General features: G+C 55.8%; 3 protein-coding genes across 5 annotated transcripts; 2 read left to right on the plus strand and 1 right to left on the minus strand.

Moving 5' to 3' along the window:
* Positions 1–2,194: 2,194 nt before the first annotated feature.
* Positions 2,195–16,085, plus strand: C2 (complement C2). Its single transcript, XM_021655902.2, has 18 exons — positions 2,195–2,377; positions 2,512–2,736; positions 4,422–4,607; positions 7,475–7,651; positions 7,726–7,824; positions 7,954–8,087; positions 9,111–9,249; positions 10,127–10,267; positions 12,373–12,462; positions 13,934–14,074; positions 14,212–14,306; positions 14,395–14,512; positions 14,618–14,783; positions 14,884–14,960; positions 15,064–15,155; positions 15,288–15,414; positions 15,498–15,547; positions 15,698–16,085. The coding sequence occupies exons 1-18, from the start codon at positions 2,332–2,334 to the stop codon at positions 15,869–15,871; spliced, it is 2,277 nt and encodes a 758-aa protein (XP_021511577.1). The 5' UTR covers positions 2,195–2,331; the 3' UTR covers positions 15,872–16,085.
* A 335-nt stretch (positions 16,086–16,420) lies between these two features.
* Positions 16,421–21,920, plus strand: Cfb (complement factor B). The gene is made up of 18 exons (XM_021655901.2): positions 16,421–16,616; positions 16,705–16,938; positions 17,391–17,576; positions 17,666–17,839; positions 17,956–18,057; positions 18,153–18,289; positions 18,472–18,610; positions 18,895–19,026; positions 19,113–19,214; positions 19,287–19,424; positions 19,815–19,912; positions 20,299–20,416; positions 20,561–20,714; positions 20,825–20,901; positions 21,044–21,144; positions 21,221–21,353; positions 21,424–21,473; positions 21,710–21,920. Exons 1-18 carry the CDS (start codon positions 16,556–16,558, stop codon positions 21,863–21,865), a joined length of 2,292 nt encoding a protein of 763 aa, XP_021511576.1. The 5' UTR covers positions 16,421–16,555; the 3' UTR covers positions 21,866–21,920.
* A 131-nt stretch (positions 21,921–22,051) lies between these two features.
* Positions 22,052–27,939, minus strand: Nelfe (negative elongation factor complex member E). 3 transcript variants are annotated; one of them, XM_021655907.2, is made up of 11 exons: positions 27,818–27,939; positions 27,289–27,371; positions 25,595–25,664; positions 25,321–25,466; positions 24,608–24,682; positions 24,458–24,495; positions 23,943–24,298; positions 23,716–23,860; positions 23,577–23,631; positions 23,281–23,383; positions 22,052–22,218 (listed from the first exon to the last, which is right to left on the minus strand). In XM_021655907.2, exons 2-11 carry the CDS (start codon positions 27,361–27,363, stop codon positions 22,148–22,150), a joined length of 1,134 nt encoding a protein of 377 aa, XP_021511582.1. In that variant the 5' UTR covers positions 27,364–27,371; positions 27,818–27,939; the 3' UTR covers positions 22,052–22,147. The 3 variants fall into 3 exon arrangements, with proteins under 3 accessions (XP_021511582.1, XP_021511581.1, XP_021511579.2); XM_021655906.2 differs by having other exon boundaries at positions 27,692–27,890; XM_021655904.2 differs by lacking the exon at positions 27,818–27,939 and adding an exon at positions 27,507–27,530.
* Between the last annotated feature and the right edge of the window lie 53 nt (positions 27,940–27,992).

Here is a 27,992-nt window from a genome sequence, read left to right on the forward strand (position 1 = left end):
GTATCTAAGGATGGCCGTGAGCTCCTGATCCTCCTGCCTCAGCCTTCTAAGTGCTGGAGTTACAGGCTTTGGGAACTCAGAAATGGGAACTTAAAATTCCAGCTATGACTTGGCTCCAAGTGACGTTCGTCCACTGAAGTCGGGAAAGAGCAACGCAGAAACAGTGCGTGGTGTCTGTCGGATGGAACCTCAGGATGATTAACGTACCCTGAACTTTGTCCTTTGTTTATTTGGGGGCTCTTGAGAAGGATTTATTCTTTCACATTTTACTTATTTATTTTTGGACAGGGTCTCACTATACAGGTGTAAGTCTGGAGCTCACTATGAAGACCAGGCCAGCACTGAACTCTGGATCAGCTTGCTTCCGCCTCCTGAGTCCTGGGATTAAAGGTGGGCACCATCAGGCTCATCCAATGAGAGTGGATCTCAAAGCCACACGAAACACCAGCTGGGCATGGCGGCTGACGCCTTCTCTCCTGGCATTCAGGAGACAGAGCTCTGTGAGTTAGAGGCCGGCCAGGGCTACGTGGTGAGACCTCAGGAACACACCAACAAGAAGCTTACACAGGATGGAGGGGGACGGTCAGATGGCAGAGCACTGGCATAAGGAGCAGGAAGTCCTAGGTCCCGTGCCAGTCCCACATACGTCCGGCATGTTGGTGGTGTTTATAGTCCCATGCAGGGCAACACAGAGAATTTGAACCCATCCTGGCCTATGAGAGACCTTGTCTCAAACAGACACCACGGGCAGAAACACAGGAGATTTCTGTATTTCTTCTTGGCCCATTTTCCACTCCAGGTTACCCGGAAAAATTCTGCACGCACACAGAGCTGTGGGGCTTGGGGAGGAAAGAAGTGCTTGCCTAGCACGTACAAAGCCCTAGGCCAGATGCCCAGCACCACCAAACCACCTCCATCGCCACCAACAACCAAAACCCACAGCAAACCAAAGGGGGGAAATGTAAGGAGCCGCTCCGGTTGCCTTCCCAGTTATTCCCACCGCCCGTACACACCATGTCCCACATTGGTCCTCCGTAGGTGGACACAGGTTCTTTCCAGATCTCTAGGATGGGAAGTGGATCTTATTACCGTAGGCTGGAGTCCGATGCAGCTTGAGCTGGCCCCAAACTTTCACTCCTCCTGCCTCAGCCTCCCGAGTGCCGACGTTAGAGCCCCTTCTCTCCGATCGGATGCTCTTTTGTTCTCAGCGTGTTTTCCCTCTGACCTCTGTGAGACAGGATGAAGCAGCGTGGCTAGCCTAAGCCAGAATCTGAGTTTGTTCCAGCACACTGACTAGGCGGGAGGGGTTGGGGGCAGGCACTGTGGTGGGACCTCGCCTTTCTGCCCTGAAGGAGAGCGAGCATGGAGGTCTGTCCCCTGTATCTGGAGACTTCCAGCTTTCCTTATCAGCCCAGAGGGGTGGAGTTGACAGGAGCAGTTGACCGGAGCAGTTGATGGGAGCTTCAGAGCTGTTACTGGGGAGGGGGCAGCTGGAGCCCCTGTGTTGTGTATACACTTAGGAAGGTACACCATGGAAAGGCAGAGGGGGCTCTTGGGAAAATCCATACCAGAGCTGGTGGGTGAGGTGAGATGGGGGGCAGTTGCAGCGTCATCCTTTCCCAGCTGTTCCCTGGTCACCACCCCATCACCTGTGGGGCCTCAGGGATGAAAAAGTTTTCTCTTTCAATAACTAAAATTGTATCTCAAACTTTAAAATGCTGTTTATTCTTTTAAACACCCAAACATTTTACTTATTTATTCATTCATTTATTCACTTACTTATTTTACAAATTGGGAATTTTAGCTGCTTGATGTTCCAATAAGAATTTTTTTTTCTAAGCCTTCTTTCCCACCTTCTATGTAACTGTTGCTTTCCTTTTCCGGGAAGGACCCAGGAAGGAATGTGAATCTTCCCACGTGCCGAGAAGTTCTGCAAAGACCAGTTTCGATTCCTCAGAAGACATGCCGAGGGAGAGCCGAGCGAGCCAGGAATCAGACCCACGTGGCGAACTCACAAAGAGAGTGAGCAGCATAAATAAAATGTTCTGCAGGGCTCTGTGGGTTTTGCACAATCTATACGAGTGTGTGTGTGTGTGTGTGTGACTAGGAGCAGTGTGCACAATCTGTTGACTATCTTGTCTTGGATTAAAGAAGGTCAAAGGTCTGCCCCAAAGCTGAGTGCCTGTGCTTTCTTTTTCTTTTTCTCCGCTAGAACCATCCCCTCGCCACTCCCCGCTTTCCCTGGCAGCGGAGCCAGCTCTCCCCGCTGTGGTTTCGGGGAAGTCAGATGACCTTTTCTCTCCGGTTGCTCTCTGTCCTGTCCTGGATACCATGGCCCCATTGCTGGCCCTCTTCTCCCTGCTAGCGCTGTGCCCAGGTAGGAGGCCGGGAGAGGGGTCACAGGGGCCCTGTGGGCGTGGCAGACGCCACCAGGTTGAGTCAGGCGTGAAAGGGAAAATCTCTCTTCGCCCCTCTCTCCTCTGAGCTGTTTTCCCTTTTGCACACCCGCAGGCCTGGCAGCCAGCTCGTGCCCTCAGAATGTCAATATCGTTGGCGGTAATTTCACCCTCAGCCATGGCTGGGCCCCCGGGAGCCTCCTCACCTACTCCTGCCCGCTGGGCAGCTACCCATCCCCCCCCTGGAGACAGTGTCAGAGCAACGGACAATGGCAGACCCCAAGGTCTAGCTCGCTGCCCACCCTGAGGTCCCCTCGGTGGGTCAAAGCAGTCTGCAAACGTGAGTGAGTCCCTTCGGGTTTTGGGAAGCGCCCACCAGGGTCAGCCCAGAGCTTCTGTTAGGGGGTTCCCCGGGACTAGTTGGAGAGAGGGAAAGTTTCAAAATACTGGTAAAAGCTGGGTATGGTGACTCACAATCTTTAATTCTGGTACTTGGGAGGCAGAGGGAGGGAGGGAGGGAGGGAGGGAGGGAAGGAGGGAGGCAGAGGAAGGTGGATCTCTATGAGTTTGAGGCCACCTGTTCTACAGGGTCAGAAAGCGAGAGCCTGTCTCCAGAAAACAACAAAGGCCCCCAGGAACGCACAAAAACCAACCACACAGAAAACAGAAAAAAAAAAAATTTTGTTAGAATTAACCATAGGATTATTGACCATTCTAAGTGGGTGCTGAATGCCCGGGAGCACCATGAACACACAAGTTCTTGGTGAGAGACTCGGGTGACTACAGCCCTTGAGAGGAGCAGCTATTTATCAAGCATCTAGGCGGAACTGTATTCAACCAACTGCCTAAAACAGTAACCTTACCTTTTAGTCTATGTAGTGACAATTTTGGAGTTTTGGTTTCTTTAAAAAACACAGACATATTCTAAGAATGTGATTTTGTTTTAACCCCAGGTGTGGGGCTGGGGGATGATTCGGACTATCCCTAGCAGCTGACTATGATTTGCCTCGTGCTCTGGCAGAGGCGTGGTTTTGCCAGCTGCAGATAGTTTCTGTGACTGTGTGACGTTTGGAATTCTGGGAACTTTTCAGAGGGTATATAAATGCTAAGACCCTGAGAGGCAAGATCAGGGCTGTTGGTGGCGTTGTTGATGGCAGTTTATTAAGTGGTCAAGTAGTCCTGCACAGAGAAGAAACAAAAACAAGAAGAAATTAGACCAAACGTGCCCCAAGGAGCTTAGAACTCCTAATCAGCAGGAAGTAGTTTAACCCCCTTTTCCCACCCCTGGCCTTATTCAGGAATCTCTTTCCTTTCCTCCCTCTGCTTTGTCTCTCTTAAGTAGGGTTAGGGAGTTGAGAGGGGGATGGAAGAAGAAACCCACAAAGTAGCCAGAGACAGGCTACAGATCTACCTTCTGTGTCTTCTTTGGTGCTGGAAAGGGAGATTCGGGTCTTAACCCTTGCTTGGCCAGCTCTCTGCTAGTGACTTTTTTTTCCTATTTGATTAACTGTTTGATTAGCCCTTTTTGATGAACTAATCTTGCGCTGAGCCTGCTAACTCAGGCAGCTTTGGACTTACTCTGCAGCAGAGGGAGAGCTTAAATTCCTGTGTCTCCCCCTTCCGCCTCCTGACTGCCGGCTCCACACGCTCGAGCCACCGTGTTTGGCTTTTTGGGTTCTTTGAGACAGAGTCTCCCTCTGTAGCCCAGGCTGGGCCCAAACTTGCAGCAATTGACCTACCAGCCTCTGCCCTCTGAATGCTGGCTCTACAGGTGTGCACCACCACACCCAACCTTTCTGACTTTGTTTCTGAGACAGGGTCTAGCTATACAGTCTAGGTTGGCGGTTGGCCTCAAACTCACTATATAGCCTGGCGGGTCTTGAACTGCAGTGACGCGCCTGCCTCAGCTGACCAAGTGCTGGGGTCATGGGCTGTGGGCGCCTCAGGCTCTTTCCATGTTTTTGCAGCCTAACAGAGGACCCCTCCCCGGTGCCCCGTACATCCAGCTCCTCCCTCTCTCCGCAGCCGTTCGCTGTCCGGCCCCTGCTGTGTTTGAGAACGGCATGTACGCCCCCCGGCTGGGGTCCTACCCCGTGGGCGGCAACCTGAGCTTCGAGTGTGAGCATGGCTTCACTCTGCGGGGCTCCCCCGTGCGGCACTGTCGTCCCAATGGCGTGTGGGATGGAGAGACGGCTGTGTGTGACGATGGGGGTAAGCTTTCTGGCTGTGGGTTACCTGGGGGTGCGGTGGGGTGGGAAGCTGGCGTTCTTGGTGCTCAGTGGTGTTCCGGGATAGGAGTACGGTGAGGTCTGTGGCTGCACGTCAGAGCTGCGGGAGCCCGGCCCCGGCATGTGCTGAAAAGTTTCATACCTGACTCAAGGACTCTACAAACCCTTCAGGTTTTTCTTTTCTCTCCTTCTCTGACCCTCCCTGTCCTTCTTCCCTTCCTTTGAAGCCGGGTCTCACTCTATCCCAGGCTGAACCAGAGCTCATTCTGTAGCCCAGGATGGCCTTGAACTCATTTCAGCCTCCAGAGTGTTCAAATTGCAGGTGTGAGCTACCAAACCTGACCAGTCAGCTTCTCTAAATGCTTCAAGATCACACCTTGTATTAGCCCCACGAAGTATCACAGACAAGATCCGTGAGTGACTGAGAGCGAGTGCTGGGCTCAATGCCTCTGGACAGCTCATTTACCCTTCCTGTGCCTCCGTTGTCACGTCTGCAAAATGGGGATAGTGGGGCTGTCAAGATGGCTCAGCAGTTAGAGCACTCACTGCTCTAGAGGACCAGAGCTTGGCTCCCAGCATCCTGGGCTCACAGTGGCCAGGAACTCTGGCTCCAGATGGGCTAATGGAGCTGACATTGCTAAGCAGTGCTCCAAGGGGGCAGAGCCCACCTGCTGCCATCAGTAGCTCGCTGTCCCCCGAGGCCCAGGCCCTGGTTTTGCCGTGTGTGGCTCTTCCTGCAGAGTCCTGCCTTCCAGACTCCCTGAACAGCTGCTGGAACCTGGTGCCCTTACAGCCCTGTGGACGGTGTCAGGGAGAGGCGGGCCTCCCAGAAGTCCCTGGAGTCACTTCGTTTTCTAAGCACAGGGCTTTTTTCTTCCTTCTTTCTTCCTCTCTTTCTTTTTGGTTTCTGAGATAGGGTTTCTCTCTGTAGCCCTGGCTGTCCTGTACTTGCTTTATAGATCAGGCTGGCCTTGAACTCACGGTGATCTGCCTGCTACTGTGCTGGGATCACAGGCACTCGCCATAACGCCTGGCTTTAAACACAGGGTTTAAAAAAAAACAAAAAACAAAAAACAAAAAACAACAACAAAAAAAAAACACAGGGTTTTGAGTAGCTCAGTGTAGTTTTTTCTTTTTCTTTTTTTTAATGATTTATTTCTTTATTATGTGTAATATTCTGCCTGCGTGTGTGCACACCAGAAGGGGGCACCAGGTCTCGTTATAGATGGCTGCGAGACACCATGTAGTTGCTGGGAACTGAACCTGGGTCCTCTGGAAGAGCAGCCGGTGCTCTTAACCCCTGAGCCGTCTCTCCAGCCCCAGGCTGACCGTGAACTGCTCCTGTGTGTACCGCCACACCCACACCCAGCCAGCCATCTCTCGGAAGGTGCTGGCCCCCGGGAAGCAGGACCACACCGGCACCTAGCTAGCCAGTGGCATCCTGTTGAGTCTTTCCTAAGTAGCCAGTTATTCAGACAGAAGTATAATTTGTTTTCGGTTTGACATATAATCTCCCTGTACTAAAGTGTGCAATTTGTGTGTGACTGGAGAGGGGACGCAGCGTGTCCGGCATGCCAGGCACACACTCCACCACTGAGCTATATTCCAAACTCCACTGGAGGAAAGCATTAAACTATGTATTTATTCAGCTACACACAGCTTTCATGCCACACTCAGGAGGCAGAGGCAAGGGGCGTCCGAGGGCAGCCTGGTTTATGCAGACAGCTCCGAAGGTTGTGTGGGCGTGAAGGTCAGAACGGCTCCAAGGGCCTGGTGATCAGCTGGGCTGTGGGGCTCGGTGGAAAGTGTCTCTGCCCACTGAGCCATCTCGCCCGTGCTCCTCCACTTCACACAAAAGGGATCACAAGGGATATGCTCCTTAAAAAATATTTTTATGTGTGTGTGTGTGCACGTGTGTGTGTTTGTGCGTGTGTTTGTGTGCATGTGTGCGCGTGTGTGTGCATGTGTGTGTGTGTGTTTGTGTGTGTGTGTGCGCGTGTGTGTGTGCGCGTGTGTGTGTGTGCATGTGTGCGCGTGTGTGCATGTGTGCGTGTGTGTGCGTGTGTGCATGTGTGCACGTGTGTGCATGTATGCGCGTGTGTGCATGTGTGCATGTGTGTGCGTGTGCCTGTGAATGTATGCTATACATGTGCATTCCCGTAGAGGGCATAAGCCGATGTTGGATACCTTAGAGCCAAGGCCACACATGTGGGCGGCGAGCCACCCTGTGGTGCTCTCTCCTCTGGGCGAGCAGCCCGCGCTCTTAAACAGAGGAGCCATTTCTCCAGCCCCATCTTGTTTCCCTTTGTTCACGCCTTTGCTTTTGACGGTCCTGGATGTTGGCTCTCTATTGCATAGCAGTGTGTTACCGGAATGCATTATGGAGGATCACTCATTGCTCTGCTGGGTATTTGGGTGATGTCTGTCTGGTTTGGGGCTACGAAGAGTTTGGGAACTGCCTGTCCCTGGCTTCAGCCTCCAGAGCGACAATAAGTTGGCAGATTCCAGTCTGACTCAGGGTTTCTCCAGTGGACATTCCAGCTGTTTAAGGGAGCGTTGGCCGTTGGCCGCTCCACACCCTCCTCCGTACCTGGAATCAGCCTCTAGGTTTCTGGCCCTCCATTCTCATGGTGTGTGGCCATCACCTGGTGGTTTAGGAAATGGAAATGCTGTCTGGGTCAGGCCTGGAGCGCTCCAGTGGGTGGCTGAGGACTTGAACTCTCAGTGCTGTGGGGTTTTGTTGTTCAGAGGAACCCGTGGGTCTTTGGGGGTCTGGAAGGAGGAAGAGCGTGGCACGGAGGACAAGGGAGACGAGCCTGCACACATTTCCTGTCTTTATTCAACCTGCAGCTAGCCACTGTCCCAACCCGGGCATCTCAGTGGGCACAGTTCGGACAGGCTCGAGCTTTGACCTTGGGGACAAGGTCAGTTACCGTTGCTCCTCATCAAACCTGGTGCTGACTGGCTCTGCAGAGCGAGAGTGTCAGAGCAGCGGGGTGTGGAGTGGGACAGAGCCCATCTGCCGGCGTGAGTAGCTTCTGTCCTGGGGACTCCCCACCCAGTCCTGGTTCTAGCTGACCCTCATGTGACTTTTCCCACAGAGCTGTACTCTTACGACTTCCCTGGTGATGTAGTGTCTGCCCTAGGCACCTCCTTTACCAACCTGCTGGGATCCACCAATCCCATCCAGGAAAGGAAAGGTGAGTGAGTGTCCGGGCCGGGGCCGGGCCGGAGCAGGGGAGAGGTAAGTTACCTGGGTGCCGGGAGGCTGGCTCGACCTTGTTGGAGCATAGGGTGGGGTGGGCAGCCTCATTTCTTGTTTGCTTCAGAAAATCTGGGCCGTAGAATCCAAATCCAGCGCTCCGGTCACCTGAACCTTTACCTGCTGCTCGACGCGTCTCAGAGCGTATCGGAAAAGGACTTTAACATCTTCAAGGACAGCGCCTCCCTCATGGTGGACAGGGTCAGAGACGGAGCACCCAGGGGCCATGCTGCCTCCCCGGCCCTGCTGGCTTTTCCCCCTTGCTAGGGTCCCAATCCGTCCACCTCCTTCTAGAAGTCTCCCCCGTCCACCAGGGCTGGGATCCAGTGTATCTGATCAGATCATTACCTCATGAGTGTTAGTGTGGATGAGGCCCTGGGCTGGGAGCCAGGAGACACCAGGAGGAAGCAGAGCTCAGCTGTGTTTTCAGGAAGTTAGCGTCCAGAGAGAGTGTTATCTAGATAACCTACGGCCTCTGCCAGAAGAATCTGGAGCCCCTGTTGAATAACCGTTTGATTTATTTGTTTATTTTCGTCTTTCAAGATGGGGTTTCTCTGTGTATCTTTGGCTGTCCTGTTTATAGACCAGGCTGGCCTCAAACTCACAGGAATCTGCCTGTGTCTGCCTCCCTGAGTGCTGGGATTACAGGCGTGTGCCAAAACGCCCAGCAATCATAATTTTTTAACAAGCCAATGATTTCATATTCCAAGCCAGGTATGGTAGAGGCAGGAGGATTTTAGCAAGTCGGAGCAAGCCTTGGACTGCAGGGACCAACAAAGGACTGGGGAAATGGCCCAGTGTGTGAAAGGCACCGTCTGCAGAGGGCTCAGTTCAGATCTCTGGAGTCCGTGTGTCTGTAATCCCAGGGAGATGGGCGCTCTGACTGCCCAGGACAGGAGCAGCTTAAGATTGAGTAACGGAATTGAAATGTTGTCCTAGGGCCTAAAACTAAGCAGCGGCTCCTGTACCTCTCATCAGTAGAATGGTCCAGGCTGAAGTTGCAAGGCTCAGCTTATCACTGAGTGCTCATCACGCCCCCTCGCTGAGCTGATGTGCGGGTGGAATGAGGAGGGGGTCACGTGTCATGCCCTCTCTTGAGGGCTGAGTTTCTGACTAAGGGTCCTGTGTTAAGAGCTGTGCGTACAGGCCCTCTGTGTCCCGTGGACCTGCTCTTGCTCAGTTTGTGACACCCGCCCTGTACCGCGTCTCTCCCGCCCTCCACAGATCTTCAGCTTTGAGATACAGGTCAGCGTCGCCATCATCACCTTTGCTTCTCGGGCTAAGGTCATCCTGTCGGTCCTGAATGAGAAATCCCGGAACGGGCTGGAGGTGGTCAGCAGCCTAGACAGCATCCGCTATAAAGGTTTGAGGCCCCCTTCAGTGGGGGAGGGGGAGAGCACCAGCTGCACCTGGAGAGGTTCCAGAGCGGGGAGGGGCCGAAGGTGTGGAGGGCGTGCCTGACAAGGGTGAGGACAGGTTCCATCCCCAGCACCACAAAAACACCCTGCCATGTCCCATGTCATCCTTGGCTACCTATGGAGGTGTGTCTGCATGTAGGCTAACCTGGTCTACATGAGACCCTTTATTAGGGAGGGAGGGAAGGGGAGAGAGAGAGAGAGAGGATGAGTGGGAGAGAGAACAAGAGCACACACATTGGTTCATTCTTGGCACAATGGCAGGACTGCAGTTTCCATGCTTCACGGGCTCCCACAGCAATGCCAGCCCACATTCAAATGCCCCCGCAGGACTCAGGCTCCTTCCAGACCCCCTAGCACGTGCCGTGCGTGCTTCTCAAGGCTCAGCACTGAATCCTCCCTGTCTGGGAGCAGCAGGAAGCTGGGACAAACCCTTTGGACACTCCATCTTTAAATCTTGGGAACTTGTAGCGGCCTTAGGTGGAAGATTATGTGATGACTATTTCCGTTTTAATCTAATTAATTAGCTTTTGAGACAAAGTCTTAGGGGAACGTGTTGTGTAGACCAGGCTGGCCTCGAACTCACAGAGATCCTCCTGCCTCTGCCTCCTGAGTGCTGGGATCACAGGCATTTGCAGTCATATCTGGCTCTGCGGTGATCATTCTAAGGTGGAAATCCCAGTATGTTTGAAGACATGCAAAATATCAGATGCTCTGGTAGCTCCATGTCTGGTGGTTTCACAGACTTGTCCATCCCCAGCGACAGGTAGAGGGGTTTGGTTGTTGCTTTCGTTTTCAAGAGATTTTTCTTCTGGCACATTCTAGATCATGAAAATGCCAGTGGCACCAACATTTACGAGGCTCTGAACAGTGTCTACATCATGATGAACAACCAGATGGATCGACTGGGCATGGAGACCTCTGCCTGGCGGGAAATCCACCACGCCATCATCCTTCTGACTGACGGTGGGTGACCCCTCAGCTGGAGGACACGGTTGGCGGCCATGTCAGTGTGGGCAGGGCCTCAGGATAGTTGTGTTCTGGTCGTCTTTCTCCCTCTGGGACTCACTTGGTTTGTTTTTGACACAGGTTTCTCTGGTCTGAAACTCACTGTGTAGACCAATCCAGCCTCAGACTCCCAGAAATCCACTTGGCTCTGCCTCCTGAGCACTGGGATTAAAGGTGTGAGCCATCTCGCTCTGTAGCCCAGGCTGCCCTTGAACTCTCAGCCTTCCCGAGCCAGCCTGCTGAGTGGCTGGGATTGCAAGCATGTGCCCCAACACCCAGTGTAGAGGGATTTTAATTCAGAACAAGGCTGCTCTGGCAAGAGCTCATACCTCAAAGACTTCAAAGGTCTATGTGATCCAGTTGGAGTATAGACACGCCTTTAATCCCAGGAGTCAGAGGCAAAGCAGGTTCAAGGCCAGAGGATGAGAATGAGAAGAAGACAGATTAGAATATATTACCAAAGCACACAAGCAGAGGAATTCAACTCGAGGCCAAGGTCGAAGCCGGATTGAATCAGTCACCCAGAAGGAGTTTGAGCCAAGACAGCTGAGCTGAACCTACCAGAGTTTAGAAAGAGCTAGAAAGGGTGAGCTAAGCAGTAAGCCTCAGAGGCTGGAGATATTCTAGGCCTGGAGAAGTCCATCCAACCAGGACTAGGCTTAGGTTAGCAGAGGAGATCTGCCTGTCTGTGCCTCCAGGAGTGCTGGTTATAAGGTGTGCGCCCCCACCACCCAGCAAGCTCTCTCGGTTTTAAAACAAGGATAACCACACTTCCTGGGGGTTCCTGAGGACTAAATGACGAAGCGTACGCGAAGCTTGCAATCAGACGTGGTGGTTGGCAGTGCACACCTCTGATCCTAGCCCTTGGGGAGGTAGGTGAGGCGGGAGGATCAAGCGTTAAAGGCCAGCACTGAGGCAGCACGTTAGAGGTCAGCCTCAATACAAGACCTTGTCTGGAAAATGAAACAAGACAAAAACGAGCAGCAGGGTGTGGTGTGGTATGGTGACACAGCTATTTAATCTCAGCACTGTGAAAGCAGAGAGAGGCAGATGCCTACCAGGAAAAGGGCAGCCTGGCATATATGCCAAGTTTTAGGCCAGTCAAGGCTACCCAGCCAGCCCTTGTCTCAAAAACCTAAACAAACAATTCTTTGCTCTAGTGAATGAAGCCATCATAAGCATGGTGGTGCAAATATCTCCAGAGCAGGGTGTGGAGTTCTCTGGGAACAAGCCCAGGAGTGGAAATGCTGGGTCGTGTGGCGGTTCTGTTTTTAATTTGTTGAGAAGTGATTTCCACAGTGGGTCACCAACGGTGAAGAGAGGCCTCTCTGTCCACACCCGCTCTGTTTGTTGTCAGATCTGTTGGTGACAGCCGTTCTGACTGGGGTGAGGTGTTATCTCCAGTAGTTTTCATTTGCATTTTCCTGATGAGTAGGGATATTGAACATGATTGAAAATAGTCGGTGTACCACTAAACCTTTAATCCCAGTGCTCGGGAGGCAGAGGCAGGCGGATCTCTGTGAGTTCCAGGCCAGCCTGGTCTACACAGTGAGTTCCAATACAGCCAAGACTACACAGAGAAACCCAAGTTTTTGGAAAATTGTCTGTTCTGTTCACTTGCCCATTTAGTGACTGGAAGTTAATTTTCCTTAGTACTTGGTCTCTCCGGATCTCCGTAAATTCTGTGTGTTACCTTGTCTGCAGTCTGGGGTAGGGCCTTCCCCCGCTCTGTGGGCCGTGCACTCTGCTGACTCCTTCGCTACACGGAAACTTTGGTTTTCTGTGTTATCTTGTTCTGCCTACATGTATGTATGTGCATTACCTGTGGGTCTAGCGCCCTTGGAGGTCAAGATAGGACGCTGGATCTCCTGGACTGGAGTTCTAGACAGTTGTGAGCTACCATGTAAGTGCTGGGAACCGAACCCAGGTCCTCTGGAAGAGATGCCTCTCCAGCCCAAAACAGCGTGTTCTGACATGGCTGAACAATCGATCCTTGTGTTTCCAGGGATGCGAGGAATTCTGGGATCAGTCCTGACGGACCATTCTCCCCTTCTGTGCTCTAGGGAAGTCCAACATGGGTGGCTCCCCCAAGCCAGCGGTGGACAACATCAGAGAGATCCTGGGCATCAATCGCAACAGGACCGACTACCTGGGTGAGGCTCTGCCCCAGCCTGTCGGGGTGTGTGTGGGGGTGCCCTGTCAGGGGTCTGATGTGACTTAGCCCTGGCTCCGAGCCTTGGGGTTCTCCCCGTAGTCCTGTGTGGTGGTGGCTGAGTATCGCCTGGGAGAGCGGGGCACCGATGTGCCCGTGGCCCCTGCTCTGACTGCATCTCCAGAGGGCTGGGGCCGCTCCTTCACCCGAGAAGCGAGGCAGCCCACGGCAGTTGGCTTCGCAGGCAGGTAGGGGAGGGTGCTGAGGAAAATGTGCAGAGAGGCTGGGTACTCTCAGCTACCACCGTCTCGCATTTCAGAGAGCTGTGGGAAGAACAGGCCTGGCTTCCTGGTAGGGGAGGTCCCTCCAGTGTCTCTTCAGCTGTAGACGGAGAGGTGACGCATTGGTAGACAAAGCTGCTAAGGAAACAATTCTTCAGCGCTAGGCTGACCTATGGTCAGAAAGCAATTAAAATGCTTTTCTTGGCTGTTTTTTTTTTTTTTTTCCTTCCTTCTCCAGAACTGAGGACTGAACCCAGGGCCTTGCGCTTGCTAGGCAGGCACTCTACCACTGAGCTAAACCCCCAACCCCTCTTGGCTTGTTTTTGAGACAAGGTCTTGCTATGTAGGGGCCTGGTGGCCCCAGGTGCCCTTGGCTTGTAGCCACAAAACCCCAAATTCTACCTCTGTTGTCACTCCAATTTCTGTTCTGCCTCCACGGTGTCCAGCTAGTAACGTTCAGGTTCAGATTTCCTATATTTACTGCCGTGTTGGGGTCTGAATGAGGGGTCTTGTGCCTGCCAGACAAACACTCTGCTGTGTCCTCAGCCCTTTGTTTACTTTTATTATAAACATTTATTTTTGTCCACGTGTCTGTGTCTGTGTGAGTGCCCGTGGAAGCCAGAAGGGCACATCGCCTCCCCTGAGGCTGGAGTTAACAGGCAATGGGTGCTGGAAACTCGACTCCGGTCCTCTGGGAGAGCAGCGAGCACTCTTGACCACCGAGCCATCTTCCCAGCCCTCTTCTGTTTTAGTTTTGGGACAGGCCTAGGCTGGCCTCCAGCTCACTAGGTAGACAAGGCTGATCTTCCTGCCTCCACCTCCTGAGTGCTCACAAGGCGAAAGACCCGGCGGCACATCCCTTTAATCTCAGCCCTTGGGAGGCTGAGGCCGGAGGATCTCTGCGAGTTTGAAGCCAGCCTGATGTGAAATCAAGCAGGGCTGGCGTGGAAGGGTCTGGGGCACGGCAGCACAGCTGGAGCAGAGGCCTGAGGAGGGAGCGTGCCTGCCTATCTGAGGAGCTAGGACACTGCAGGGTTGGCTGGCAGGAGGAGAGGAGGCCACATGGGGGGTGGAGGAGACACTTTCTATCCAGTTCGGGTCTTTGTCGGCTTGCTGGGTCCAAGTACCCAGCCTCGTGTCCTGGGTGTCAGCTCAGCCACAGGCTCTGCTGGTTTCCATCCTTCCCACCAGACATCTATGCTATTGGGGTGGGCAAGCTGGACGTGGACTGGAAAGAACTGAACGAGCTGGCCTCCAAGAAGGATGGCGAGAGGCACGCCTTCATCTTGCAGGACGCGAAGGCGGTGCAGCAGGTCTTTGAGCACATGCTGGGTAGGCAAGCTTTGTCCCCCTTGAAGCAGGGAGCATAGTGGGGAGTCAGTGTGTGTGTGTGGGGGGGGCGGCTCACGGTGCCAGTCTGGACCCGTCGGCCTCACCCACCTCCCTCCCCGCCTGGTCTTCACCCACAGATGTCTCTAAGCTCACAGACACCATCTGTGGGGTGGGGAACATGTCCGCCAACGCCTCCAACCAGGAGAGGACCCCTTGGCATGTCACCTTTAAGGTATCGGGAAGGAGGGGCAGGGCTTGGGTCAACGGAGGGGAAGACACCCAGACACAGCGAACCCTGACTGCTGTCCCGCTCCCTGCAGCCCAAGAGCAAGGAGACCTGCCGGGGGTCCCTCATCTCTGACCAGTGGGTGCTGACAGCCGCTCACTGCTTCCATGATGCGCGGATGGAGGACCGCCACCTGTGGAGGGTCATCGTGGGTAAGCGGGGGCGGGAGGGCCTGCAGCAGACCGCTCGCGCCACGGCCAGAGTCACCAGGGCCCCTCTGAAGCCTTCTGTCCAGCCTGATCCACCTTTGTTCCCAGGGGACCCTGCCTCCCCGCACGGCAAAGAATTCCTCGTGGAGAAGGCGGTAGTCGCCCCGGGGTTTAATGTCCACGCCAAGCAGAGCCAGGGCATCAAGGAATTCTATGCTGATGATATTGCCCTGCTGAAGCTGACCCAGAGAGTGAAAATGTCCACCCACGCCAGGTGCCTGAGCCCGGTGGAAAGGGCACCCTTCAGGGGTCGGGTTCTGGGAGGTTCCACGGGAGGCCCTGAGGGTGGGCCTGACACTCACCCTTCTCCCCAGGCCCATCTGCCTTCCTTGCACTTTGGAGGCCAACGTGGCACTGCGGAGGCGCGGCCATACCACCTGTAGAGCCCATGGTGAGTCCTGCATGCTTCAGGCTTGTGCTGAGCCGGGGGCCGGCCGGCAGGGGCTGGGCTGAGGTCCTCAGGCTGGACCTCAAGCGGCCTTTCCCCGATGCAGAGACAGAGCTCATGACCCAGCAGAAGGTTCCCGCACATTTTGTGGCTTTGAATGGGAAACAACTGAATGTTAAGCTCAGGACAGGGCCTGAGGTGAGAGTTCAGGCAGGGATGCTGGGGTCCCGGGGGGGGGGGATGGGAGGAGCAGCCTGGAGTCTTTCCTCCCCTTGGGCTTCGCTGGTCTGCCTAGCGTCGCCTGGTACGTCCCCGTTGTCTCCCCTGCAGTGGACAAGCTGTGTCAAGGCCGTCTCCCAAAACAAAAACATCTTCCCCAGCTTGACAAACGTCAGTGAGGTAGTGACGGAGCAGTTCCTCTGCAGCGGGATGGAGGGCGATGACAATCCTTGCAGAGGTAGGCAGCCGGTTCCCGGATGCCCGGGCACAGGCCGCGCGGCCCTGTGGTCAGCACACGCTCAGCCCCTTCCTTCCCGGCAGGAGAATCTGGGGGATCGGTTTTCCTTGAGCGGAGATACAGGTTTTTCCAGGTGAGGAGTGGGCCCTGGAGGGGGCTCTCTCGCTGCCAGGGTTCAAGGCCTTCTTGCCAGGGCCAGGAGGGGGACCTTTGAGGGAACCCGGGCGGTGGAGGCTTGAGTGGGGCTGCCACTGTCCCCCACCCTGCTGTTTCTTCCCTCCAGGTGGGCCTGGTGAGCTGGGGTCTTTACGACCCTTGTCAAGGCTCCTCCCTCAGGAACTCTCGAAGGAAGCCTCCCCCGGGCACTGAGCCTCGGGACTTCCACATCAGCCTTTTCCGCCTGCAGCCCTGGCTGAGGCAGCACCTGGATGGGGTGCTGAACTTTCTGCCCCTGTGACGTGGTCACCGAGTCCTTTACTGTTCAGTCCCTCCTGGCCGCAGCCTCCGGAGTGTCCTCACTCAGCTGGGGAATCCCCAGGGTTGTGCCAGGACCACTGTCCCAGCCTCCTCGACCTGCGCGTGTGCAGATCTCCACCTAGTGTGCTGCTCCTTTCTCCTTCACATGGAATTTCCCAGTTATGAAATTAATAAAAAGTCAGTGATTTCCACAAGTCCGTCTCGTGTCTGGGGGAGGGGGAGGCCAGGGAGATTCCAGGAAGGTCAGGGACCCCGCTGCACAAACAGCGCTGGACTCTGCCCCATCACACAGTTCCTGGGAAAGCTGGCCTCTAAGGTGGGGGGGGGGGGTGGTCTTGGTAAGGAGGGTCTGGGGGCTAAGAGGGAACTCCGAAAGGGAAGTTCTGGCCCTGGGTCAGCGAAGGGTGGGGCTCAGATAGTTTCTGTTTCTTCAGTTGGCAGCTGAGCGGGGGCCCTCCTTCGTGAATGTTCCGGGAAGCAGTGCCTGTGTTGGCCAGTCCAGCCAAGCTGCAGGTGCCAGAGCAGATTGCATAAAAGACTAGGGGCCAGTGTGAAAGGGGTGTAGTCAGGCCCAGCACTGGAGTTTCAGTTTGGACAGGGAGTCAAGTGGACGCCCAGGGCAAACTGGAGAGGCCTCTGGCCACTGGCCTCTCGTTTGCTTTCCATGACAATGGACAGTCTCCAGCTCTGCCTGCTCCTCTTGGTCTTAGGCCTCTCCTCTTCAGGTAAGCAAAGGACACGCCATCCTCCTTATGTCCCCAGCACCTGTCCTTGACCCGTCTGGGGCCAGTCTTCACCAGCCTTTCTCCTCAGAGGTGAGCACAACTCCCGTGCTTGACTCCCGGCCCCAGATCCCCTGCTCGCTGGACGGAGTGGAGATCAAAGGCGGCTCCTTCCGACTCCTCCAAGACGGCCAGGCTCTGGAGTACCTCTGTCCCTCCGGCTTCTACCCATACCCTGTGCAGACCCGAACCTGCAGATCCACGGGCTCCTGGAGCGCCCTGCAGACCCGAGACCAAAAGATTGTCAAGAAGGCGGAATGCAGAGGTTAGAGACTGGGGGGGGGGGGGGGGGCAGGGCCGGGGCGGCAGGCGGAGGCTCCTCAGGGTGAGATGAGCGCCGGGAGAGCCGGGCAGGCGGCGAGAGGGCAGGCGGCGGGCGGCCCTGGCAGTGAGAACACTAGCTGGGAATCGGGAAGGGAGAGAAGGAATGTGGCCCGGCGGGCACGAAGCAGCACCTGGAGAGGCAGGTGTGCGGCGTGCCTGCAGCCCTCGCGCTCAGTCAGGGGCAGCAGCTTAGCCACCTTGAGCTTCACAGTGAGCTTGAAGCGAGCCCAGCTACTTGAGGCTCTGCCTCACGACAAAACATAACCCCAAAACGCGAGAGGAGGGGAGAGCAGGGTTGAGGGCCTGGGCAGGCCCTGTTTCTCAGTGACAGCATTTCTAAGACCAGGAAGGACCTAGAAAGAGCAGGTGGTGACTTTCCCATCTTCCCGAAAGCAATCCGCTGCCCACGGCCACAGGAATTTGAAAATGGGGAGTATTGGCCCCGGTCGCCCTACTACAACCTGAGTGACCAGATTTCCTTTCAATGCTACGACGGTTACACTCTCCGGGGCTCCGCTAACCGCACCTGCCAGGCGAATGGCCGGTGGGACGGGCAGACAGCGATCTGTGATGACGGAGGTGAGAAGCAGGTACCCCCGATTTACCCTCTCCCCGAGGGCTTCACCCCGGGAACGCATGAACGCTCAGGTTTCCTCGTGTCTCTGCAGCGGGATACTGTCCCAACCCGGGGATTCCCATTGGCACAAGGAAGGTGGGCAGCCAGTATCGCCTGGAAGACACAGTTACCTACCACTGCAGCCGGGGGCTTGTCCTGCGTGGCTCCCAGCAGCGAAGATGCCAGGAAGGTGGCTCGTGGAGCGGGACTGAGCCTTCCTGCCAAGGTGACCCTTGACCCTGGGTCAGCCCTTGCCCTGCTGTCTCCACGCTAGCTGTCTCCCGTCCTGGGTCTCATCACCCTGCCCTAACACTCCAGACATTTGACCTGCTTTGTCCTCAGATTCCTTCATGTACGACACCCCTGAGGAGGTGGCGGAGGCATTCTTGTCCTCTCTGACGGAGACCATAGAAGGAGTGGATGCTGAGGACGGCCACAGCCCAGGTCTGTGTGCAGGAGGGAGGCGGGCGGGAGGCTGGGGGAGGGCGCTCCCACCGGGGAGTGTGCACACCCGAGGCTGAGTGTCTGCCGGCACCCAGGGGAACAACAGAAGAGGAAGATCGTCCTGGACCCCTCGGGCTCCATGAACATCTACCTGGTGCTGGACGGATCAGACAGCATTGGAGCCAGCAACTTCACAGGGGCCAAGCGCTGTCTCGCTAACTTGATTGAGAAGGTAGGGCGGAGCTCCCCTCCCTGTGAGAGGAGAGGGCCTGGTGTGGCCTCACCGCCTGAGGACTGGCTCCCTGTGCCCCAGCTGCTCGGGCTCCAGGTCCTGTTGCCCTCCTGCCCTTGAGCCTTCTTACTCTGGCTCTCGCTGTCCTCCATTTAATGTCCCGACCTCTTGTTCGCCCACAGGTGGCGAGTTACGGGGTGAGGCCCAGATATGGTCTCGTGACATATGCCACAGTCCCCAAAGTCTTGGTCAGAGTGTCTGATGAAAAGAGCAGTGATGCCGACTGGGTCACGGAGCAGCTCAACCAGATCAGTTATGAAGGTCAGAGCTTAGGGACGGGGAAGCCAGGAGGGCAGGGAGAGCCAGGGTGAGGGGCTGACAACCCAAAAGCTAAACATCGTCTGGACTTGGTGGCACACGCCTTTAATCCCAACATTCAAAAGTCAGGCAGGTCTCTTGTGAGTTCAAGGCCAGCATGGTCTACATAGCGAAGCAAAACCCTAAAAAACAAACAAAAAGTTAAAGAATGTGGGATCTCAGTTGTCATAGACTTCTTGGGCTCATGGCTCGGAAGATCAGTGGAATGAGCTCTTTGCTCTCTACAGACCACAAGCTCAAGTCAGGGACCAACACCAAGAAGGCTCTCCAGGCCGTGTACAGCATGATGAGCTGGGCGGAGGACACCCCGCCGGAGGGCTGGAACCGAACCCGCCACGTCATCATCATCATGACGGATGGTGAGGCTTCTCCTCCCTCTCGGTCCCCAGCCCCTGGGCCAGCGTGTCTGCCCTGGCCCACTCTCTGGTCCCCGTGCCCCGTGCAGGCTTGTACAACATGGGCGGAGACCCTGTCGCTGTCATCGAGGACATCCGAGACCTGCTGTACATCGGCAGGGACCGCAAAAACCCACGGGAGGACTATCTGGGTGAGTGGCCCGCGGGGCTCGGCTCCCTCAGCCCTCGGGGCTGGACACTCAGCCTTTCCTCCTCCCCCTCAGACGTGTACGTGTTTGGGGTCGGGCCGCTGGTGGACCCCGTGAACATCAACGCCTTGGCTTCCAAAAAGGACAACGAGCGCCATGTGTTCAAGGTCAAGGACATGGAGAACCTGGAGGATGTCTTCTTCCAAATGATTGGTACAAACACACAAGGGCATGCGCGGGGGAGCGTGGCTGGACTGAGGCTGCCCACTGCCCTCGCCCTGAAGCCCTGGCAGTCTGGAAGGCTTTCTGCCCTCACACCGCTGCCACCCGCAGTGTCTACTCTTATTTCCCTTCCTAATCTCAGTCTGAGAACTCGAGAAGCCGTTTTATGGATGTGGAGACTGAGGCCACACAGGCTCAGGGACAGCAAGTCAGCACCAAGCCTTGGGCTAACCAGGCACAGTCCTCAGATAGCCTGGTCTCAGTCCTTTCTCACTACTCCACTGGGGCTCCTCATCTAGCCCGGGGAGCCCTCCCCTTCCTCTGCGGCCTGTGAACATGCAGGGACCCAACAGAGCCTTCAGCATTCTCTTTTCCTGCTAGATGAATCCAAGTCTCTGGGGCTCTGCGGCATGGTGTGGGGGCACACGGACGGCACCGATTATCACAAGCAACCATGGCAGGCCAAGATCTCGGTCACTGTAAGCATCCCAGCCGTGGGGACTTGTGGGAGTGGTGAAACGTCCACACCAGCCAGGTCTAATCCTGGCTGTCCAGGAAGCCAAGGCGGGGCGGGGCGGGGCCTCCCGACCTGCGTGGGCTACGTGAGTCCACAGTCCATACCAATAATGTGTGAAACTGTCTGAAAACAGCAGCTCTGTGTGGGCATGTGCTGGTGCCCCAGTGGCTGGGGGTGGAAGCAGGGCTGCCTTGGGTTTGAGGGTCAGCCTGGGCTACACAGCAAAACTGTCTGAAAGCAAAAAGAAAAAAAAAAAAAAAGAGAAAAGCAGGGCTGAGTACTGAGCGAGCACGCATGAAGCCAGCTCCAGCGCTCAGGTGGAGGCTGACCACAGCACTTCTCCACCAGCGCCCTCTGAAAGGACACGAGAACTGCATGGGGGCCGTGGTGTCTGAGTACTTTGTGCTGACAGCAGCACACTGCTTCACGGTGGACGATCAGAAGCATTCCATCAAGGTCAGCATGGGTAAGGACGCGTCGAGCCTCTGACCGCTGGCCACCCTCAGGACGCTCGCCTGTCCTCAGCACAGCCCCTGCCTCAGACCCTCGCCCACGACAAGGGGCCAGAGGCAGGAGGCTGCCTACTGAGCGTGGTACCGTTTGCTCTCAGGAGGGAAGAGGCGGGACCTGGAGATTGAAGAGGTCCTATTTCACCCCAACTACAACATCAATGGGAAGACGGCAGAAGGGGTCCCCGAGTTCTATGACTACGATGTGGCCCTCGTCAAGCTAAAGACCAAGCTCAAGTATGACCAGACCCTGAGGTGAGCAGGCCGGGGGTCCCCGAGGTGCAGGGGAAGGTGGGCTGGAGGCCCAGGGCACAGCAGGCCGTCTGCGGCCTCTGAGCGCTCCTGTCCTCCTGTCTCCTGAACAGGCCCATCTGTCTCCCCTGCACGGAGGGAACCACCCGAGCCCTGCGGCTTCCTCTGACAGCCACCTGCAAGCAGCACAGTAAGGCGTGGTCTGGGCTAGGCCAAGAGGGAGTTTAGAGTGGAGCCGTGCTCGGTTCAAGGCCTAAATGGGCCCGAGGGACATGTGGCGGGTGAGGAGGGACTCGGGGTGGACAGCTCGCATGACCCTGTCCCTCGTCCAGAGGAACAGCTGCTCCCGGTGAAGGACATCAAAGCCCTGTTTGTATCTGAGGAGGGGAAGAGGCTGACTCGGAAGGAGGTGTACATCAAGAACGGGGACAAGGTGAGAGGGGGCTCTAGAGATGCCACTTGGCCCGTTCTCCCAGGCTGGCCTTGCTCACCACACGCCTCCCCTACAGAAAGGTAGCTGTGAGAGAGATGCTCTCCGGGCCCCCGGCTATGACAAGGTCAAGGACGTCTCCCAGGTGGTCACCCCCAGATTCCTCTGCACGGGAGGGGTGGATCCCTATGCTGACCCCAACACATGCAAAGGTAAGGTGGCTCTCCAGTGCCGCAGGCCACAAGGCCCAGCCGCTTTCCCTACAGCCCCTCTCTCCTACAGGAGATTCTGGAGGTCCTCTCATCATCCACAAGAGGAGCCGCTTCATTCAAGTGAGTGCTCATGTTTCCAGTGTGTGGGGAGATGCACCAAACAGAGAGCTTGAGGCACGTGGCCAGTAGTGGTGGCCACCAGGGCCCACCCCAAGTGGCCAGTGAGGGCCAAGTGTCTGGCTCATGTGCAGCACAGAGGACAGGGAGCTGGGCTCCCAGGGACTTCCTTAAGCCAGCTCAATGCTTTTGGGGACCACAAGGTGTCACATGACTCAGGTCCCCCCTGACCCCCACAGGTTGGTGTGATCAGCTGGGGAGTGGTGGATGTCTGCAAAGACAAGAGGCGGAAACAGCTGGCGCCCGCCTATGCCCGCGACTTCCACGTCAACCTTTTCCAGGTGCTGCCCTGGCTCAAGGAGAAACTCAAAGATGAGGATTTGGGTTTCCTCTAAGGGCCCTCCTGCTGGGAGGGGGTGAGGATCAAAATAAAGCAGCAGCTGTAAGAAAGGGTGTGTTCCACATCTTCTTGGGGTGAGGGAGCAGGGGCCGTGCCCTGGTTAACATCAACACTGACAGCCTCTTTGGAAGGCTTAACCCCAACCCCAAGTGCTGAAGAACTAGAGGCTGATGGAGGGGAATAAGCTTCTACCCCAGGATTTTACTGAGACCAGCTTGGGGGCGTGTGAGGCACAAGGAATCCAGCTTCGTGTCTAGAAGCCATCCACAGAGGTTTCCTACAGATCGTCACTGTACACAATCTGGGTCCTCTTGTCCCGGTGGCAACCCTTGGGGCTGTTCTGGACAGCTAAGGAGGGAGGAAAGTGACAGTTAAGGTCTGAAGCAGAGAAGGGTTAGCCCCGAGGTCCAGAGCCCTGTGGCCAGCGGTGCTGCCCTCTGGTGGCCAGAGCCTCACGTGGCTCACAGACTCCGGGCTGTTCTCACTGCAAATGCTGTTACCACCGTCAACTGCACGGAAATTAAAGATGAGAACATCTCAGCCAGCCCATACTGGTGTAACGGTCAATCCCGGTTCCTTGCTGGTGTCTGCAGGGACTTTGCTTACTCCCTTCCCAGAAAAATCTGTTTCAGGCACACTGGGTTGTCCACACTGAGAAACCCCATGGGCCGCACCAGACCTCTGGGACTCCTCAGAACCTAAGTGCTCAGCTTCTCTCTTCTCCCAGTCCTCGACCCAAGAATTCCACCCTACGGCTGTAGGGCCAAGAGGCAGGCCCCCTCTTTGGTCGCGTACCCTGCCTCTGCTCACCACCCCTCCCTGTCAGAGCCCAGGTACATGGCCCGGCGCTTTCAGGGCTGCGCTCAGCTTGGACCCTCCTCATGGTTCCTCTGCTGCAGCCACTGCAGCCTGGCGTGCCAGGGTTGCGGAAGATGTGCTCAGTACAAACAGCTGAGCTACCCAACATCCTGCCTTCCCGCATCCACTCTTAGGTCATCCTTTTCTCCAGAAATCCCCATCTCAGATAGTGCCAGACACACAGGCTACTAATTTACATTTCTGTGCCTGTTCTTCCACCTGAGGGCCAGACCCACAACATCCCTGAGAGGACAGCCTGGCTGCTGCTTCCTGCCCTGCCAGTCGCTGCTGGGGGACCTTTCCGTTTTTCAAGACCAGATTCTCTGTGTAGCCCTGGCTGTCCTTGAACTCAGAGGTCCACCTGTCTCTGCCTCCCGAGTGTTGGGGCTGGCTGCTGGGAGACCTTTTCAATGCTCCTCTCTTTCCCTCACCTCTGAGAGACAGCCGCTCGCAGGCACGTCCTGACCTTTAGCACTTTAAGGAGCTCAAAAAATGTGGAGGGAACAAAAAGTGCTGTGCTGTAGGGAGGGATGAGGGAGGCCCCATCCTTACCAAGGGAGCCCCAGACAGACTTGCCAGTGGCAGCGTCCAGCATGGGCTGTTTTCTGGCTATGTTGACTTTGAGCTGCACGGATTCCACCTGGGTCCCATTCAGCTGTGGGGCAAGAGGGAAGGGGACAGAGGATGAGTGTCACGGAGTCAGGTGCTGCTGCCCTGGGAGAAGACCAGATAGGAATCAGAGGATGAAGGTTTTCTCAGTTAGGAGAAAGTTGCCTCTAGAACCACGCATTGTAAAGAAGAGCCACGAGGCTGACAGGAATGATGGGAGGAGAGGGAGGAGTCCCCACCTCAGCAACAGCCTGATCTGCAGACTCCATCTTTTCATAGGTGACGAAGGCACAGCTGGGGTGAGAGAAATCAGGGTCAGCAGAGGCCCACGGGCCCGGTGTCCCCATGCTGCCTCCTCCCCACGCTGCTCATCCTTACTTTCTGGGAGGGTCCATGGAGAGGTCAATGATGTTTCCAAAGGGAGCGAAGGCCCCTCGGAGGAGGGTGGGGGTCATGTCCTCTCCATACACGTACAGTGTGTTCCCCTTCCGAGGGGCCCTCCGCTCTGGGAACGAGTCTGACCCTGTGGGTGAACCGCAGTCAGCGCTGAGTCCACCCCACCCTCTACTTAGCAGGACCCCCTAACCCTGGCCAAGACCACTCACTGCGGAAAGGGCCCTCTCGGTCTCGCTCCCGCTCCCTGTCTCGCTCCCGGTCTCTGTCTCGCTCCCGGTCTCTGTCTCGCTCCCGGTCTTTGTCTCTATCCCGGTCTCTGTCTCGATCTCGGTCTTTTTCTTTGTCTCGGTCTCTGTCCCGGTCTTTGTCCCGGTCCCTATCTCGGCTTCTCTCATGACTTCGGTCCCGGCTGCGGCTTCGGGGAGGGGAGGCTGAGGAGCCGGCACCACCGTGTTCCTCGTAGCTCCAGTCAAAGCCTCGAGGCGGGCCATCACCAGCCCCAGGGCCCTCTGCTTCTTCTCCATCTGGTCCCAGTTCCCGAAGCCGATCGCTGGAAGACACAAAGCTGGGGAGAGGCAGATGGTCAGGACCGAAGGGGCCTGGTCTTCTTCCAGACCTGTGGGGTCAACACGCTCCCCTCACACCCCCAAGCTTGCTCCTTCCACTCAGCCCCAAACCGTCCAATGGCCACTGAGCCCACAACAAACAGCCGTCTCTCTCTAACCTTTCATACAGAGATTTCCTCTGCGGTCGTCTGGATGACTGGGGAAAAGAAAAGACAAGGAATGATAAGATGGTTCCCAGGTGTTGGAATGGGTTCAGACTATGTGGCTCTTTTGTTGTCCTCAACTGCCAGGGCCCCAGAACCCATTACCTCCTGCAGGTCCTCATCAGCAGACACGCTCCTCTGGAACGGCTGGAAAGTGGGGACAGGCCCCTTCTCAGGGTCCTGGGAAGGGCAGACACCCATGTTAGTGTGGGCCAGGAAAACCCCTCTCCCCCCTCTTCCTGGCTTCTCATCTAGTTCCTCCTACCGCACTTCTCATTGATGATGTGCTTTTGTTTTTGAGACAGGGTTTCTCTGTGTAGCCCTGGCTGTCCTGGCTGCCTAGCTCTGCAGATCAGGCTGGCCTTGGGCTTAGAGCTCGGCCTAAGTGCCTAAGGCCTAAGCCACTGTGCCCAGCTGATGTGGCCTGTTTTGAGTGGGTGGCTTGGTTTATCCAACCCCTCCTTCAAGCCAGGAAGCACAAATGTAGAAAAGAGAAACCAGGAGTCACCAGTTTTCCTGTGTAGGCGATAAGAACCCTAACACCCCGGTGAGGTATGCTGGCACACCCTTCTAGCCACAGCGACCTGTGAGGCTGAGAGCATCCATGAGTTCAGAAGCTGAATACTGGCCTGGGGAGCAAGGCCCTGTTTGTCTCAGGGAACAAAAAGGACTAAAAAGTAAAAAAAATCACCCTAATCCTCAAATCAGCACAACTTGCTTGTATCTGAATATACATGATTTCCTCTAATCCCCCTGCCTTCCTGCTTGGAGGGGTTTCACTGATGTCAAGGGCACCCCAAACATCTCACTGTGCTCACCTTCAGCTTCCCCTCTAGGGTTCGAGAGCGTTTGAAGCCTGAGTTCTTAGTTTCAGCCTTGATGGCACTGATGGCTCCTGATTTCACCAGCTGTTTGGCCTGTTCTGTTGCTGTGGCAGTGTCCACCACAGGCTGCTCTGACAGTGCTGGAGTGGAAGGGAGGGAGGGAGAGAGGAAGGGAGGAAGGGAGGGAGGGAGGGAGGGAGGCGTTATGCTGGCTGTGGAGGGCAGCCCTCTGTTGCTCCCCTCTGGACTCTCCATCTCCATCACTTACAGCGTTTGACACCGCCCTGGCTTGCTGTGCCACTGCTGCTTTGCTTCTTCAGAGCCAGCAAGGCCTTTTTCTGGGAAGGAGAGAGGTCAGTGAGAAGAGCAGTCTATCAGCTAAGGCACTGGCCTCTCAGGTGTACCATTCCAGAGACAGTTCATGTGGCCCTGGCCCTGCCCCTAGACTAACCTGCCCAGCCTCCACACCGTCACAATGCCAACAATATTTAGCCTAACCAACCACGGTGTCCGGCGTCCAAAGGATTTCCAGTCTCACATTCTTACGTTGAAAAGCAAAAACAAAGCCGGGAGTGGTGGCACAAGCCTTTAATCCCAGCACTCAGGAAGGCACAGGCAGGAGGATCATTGTGAGTTCAAGACCAGCCTAGTTTACAAAGTGAGTCCAGGACAGCCAGGGGTACACAGAGAAACCCTGTCTTGAACCCCCCCCCAAAAAAAACCAAAAAAACAAAAAAAAAGAAAACAACAAACAAACAAACCAGACCAACACTTAAGCCCTACCATCTAAGCTGTAAGTAAGCCCTCAATGTCTTCCTTGGGGAGTTCATCTCCCACCTTCTGCATATTCAATGAGGCTGCATAAGAGTGAAACACATAGGTCATACCCCCAAGAAACACAGAAACCAAGAAACATGACTAGCTGACAGTCGAGGATGGTTAACAGCACTGATCAGTCACAGGTAAACACAAGGAAGACGCTGAGATGCTTAAGAGGCTACTAAACTGAGACCTGGGGAGAATTACCCAACACAGGCGGAGAAGATATTTCAGACAGAGAAACCAGGGTGGTAAAAATGCAGGGACGGTCACGGAAGGCGTTTTTAAGAGTAAATAATTCTGTTTCTTTTGACAGACACGCTGAGCAGAGGTTTCAGGGCTCTGTTCTACACACAGTGTGAAACTTTTTAAGTGTTTTCAGGGGATCAAGTGAGCCCCCAAAGCAGCAGAGCCAAACCCTGTTCTGAGGGGTTGGTATGCATGAGTAAATAGGGGAATTACCTGGAGTCTGGTGGTGTGCACCTGTGCTTCCTGTTCCTCAGAGAAGCTGAGGCAGAAAGATCACAGGAGCCCAGGAGTTCAAGACCAACCTGGGTTATGTACTGAGATCCCGCTTCAAGGGGGAAGAAAAAGGAGCAAGTGGGAGAGGGAGGGAAGAACACGGACAGGCCTGACCAACGTTTTGCTGTGTCACTAGACTTGAAGCCAGAGGGGAGCCGAGTGTGGGGTAAATGAGTATGGAGGTTGAAGGGCTAGTCCAGGCTGCCCAAAGCCACACAGTTTCAATCCAGCCTGGGCTAACGCGTGAGATCCTGCTGAAGCGGGGGGGGGGGGGGGGGAGTCAGAGAGGAGGTTTTAGGGCCTACTAAGTGTTGTAGGTCCTATCTAGCAGCAACAAGATGGCCCTAGCTTGGGTGTCTATATGGCTTGCAAAGCTCTGGATGGAAGTGGGAATCCAATGGGGACAATCTCCAGCTCCTGGATAGTACCAAAGCCACAGAAATGACCATAATTCCATGGGGGACTGAGCAGAAAAGACGGGAGGGTTCAGATGTGCGGAGACTGGTGAGGCTGAGAAGAGGTGTGCTCTGAGCATGACCAGGAGAACCCCATCTCCTCACACTCGCCCCAGGCGTCCTCGGAGCCTGAGAAAGGCTGGGCCGCCACCCTAAACCCCCTTACCTTTTTCTTGAGTTTGTTGAATTTCTTCTGCAGTGCCTCTTCCTCTTCGCTCAGGCCGGGAGGTATCACCAACATGTTGGCTCCTGGTTCAAGGGCAGAACCCAAGACATCATTCTCTACTGTCAGCATTCAAAATCCACACGCCGTCCGACTTCTGTCCATCCTGATTTCACCCCAACCTCCAGGCCCGCCTACTCCAGCCTCCGGCCTTTCCCTACCCCTTGTTTCAACGAGGCTGCTGTCCAACCTCCTGTTCATCGTAACCAACCGGCATTCCCGCCTATGTCCAAGGTCCAGACATTAGAGCCTTGGGGTACCTCAGCCCGGAGAAGGAAAAGCACTCCCTGCGACGCCAAGGCGATGGCTCCCGACCCCCATGCCCAGTGGGGTTAGGTCAGCCAACCTCGGGGTCCGGTGGGCAGAGAAGGCGGCGGGGCCCGCGCAGCGCTATCTGGGCAACCAGAGGAGGAGGAAGAAGAACCAGGGGCCGCGCAGGGAAGGCGCGAAGGATGGCAGACGAAGCCCTCACCTGAGGGGGCGGCGCCCGGGCCCGCGGTCTCCGGCGCCGCCGCGCGGGCTGCTGCGCGCGGGCTCGCGGCGATGACGTACAGGGGCGGGACACGCGGTAACCAAGGCGCCGAGCGCAGCGACTTCCGCCCGGCCTTGCCCTGCTCCTCGGCTGGCTTCGGCGCCGCGCTCGCCCA

This window comes from Meriones unguiculatus, chromosome 16, assembly GCF_030254825.1.
Source record: "Meriones unguiculatus strain TT.TT164.6M chromosome 16, Bangor_MerUng_6.1, whole genome shotgun sequence".
NCBI classification, from domain to species: domain Eukaryota; kingdom Metazoa; phylum Chordata; class Mammalia; order Rodentia; family Muridae; genus Meriones; species Meriones unguiculatus.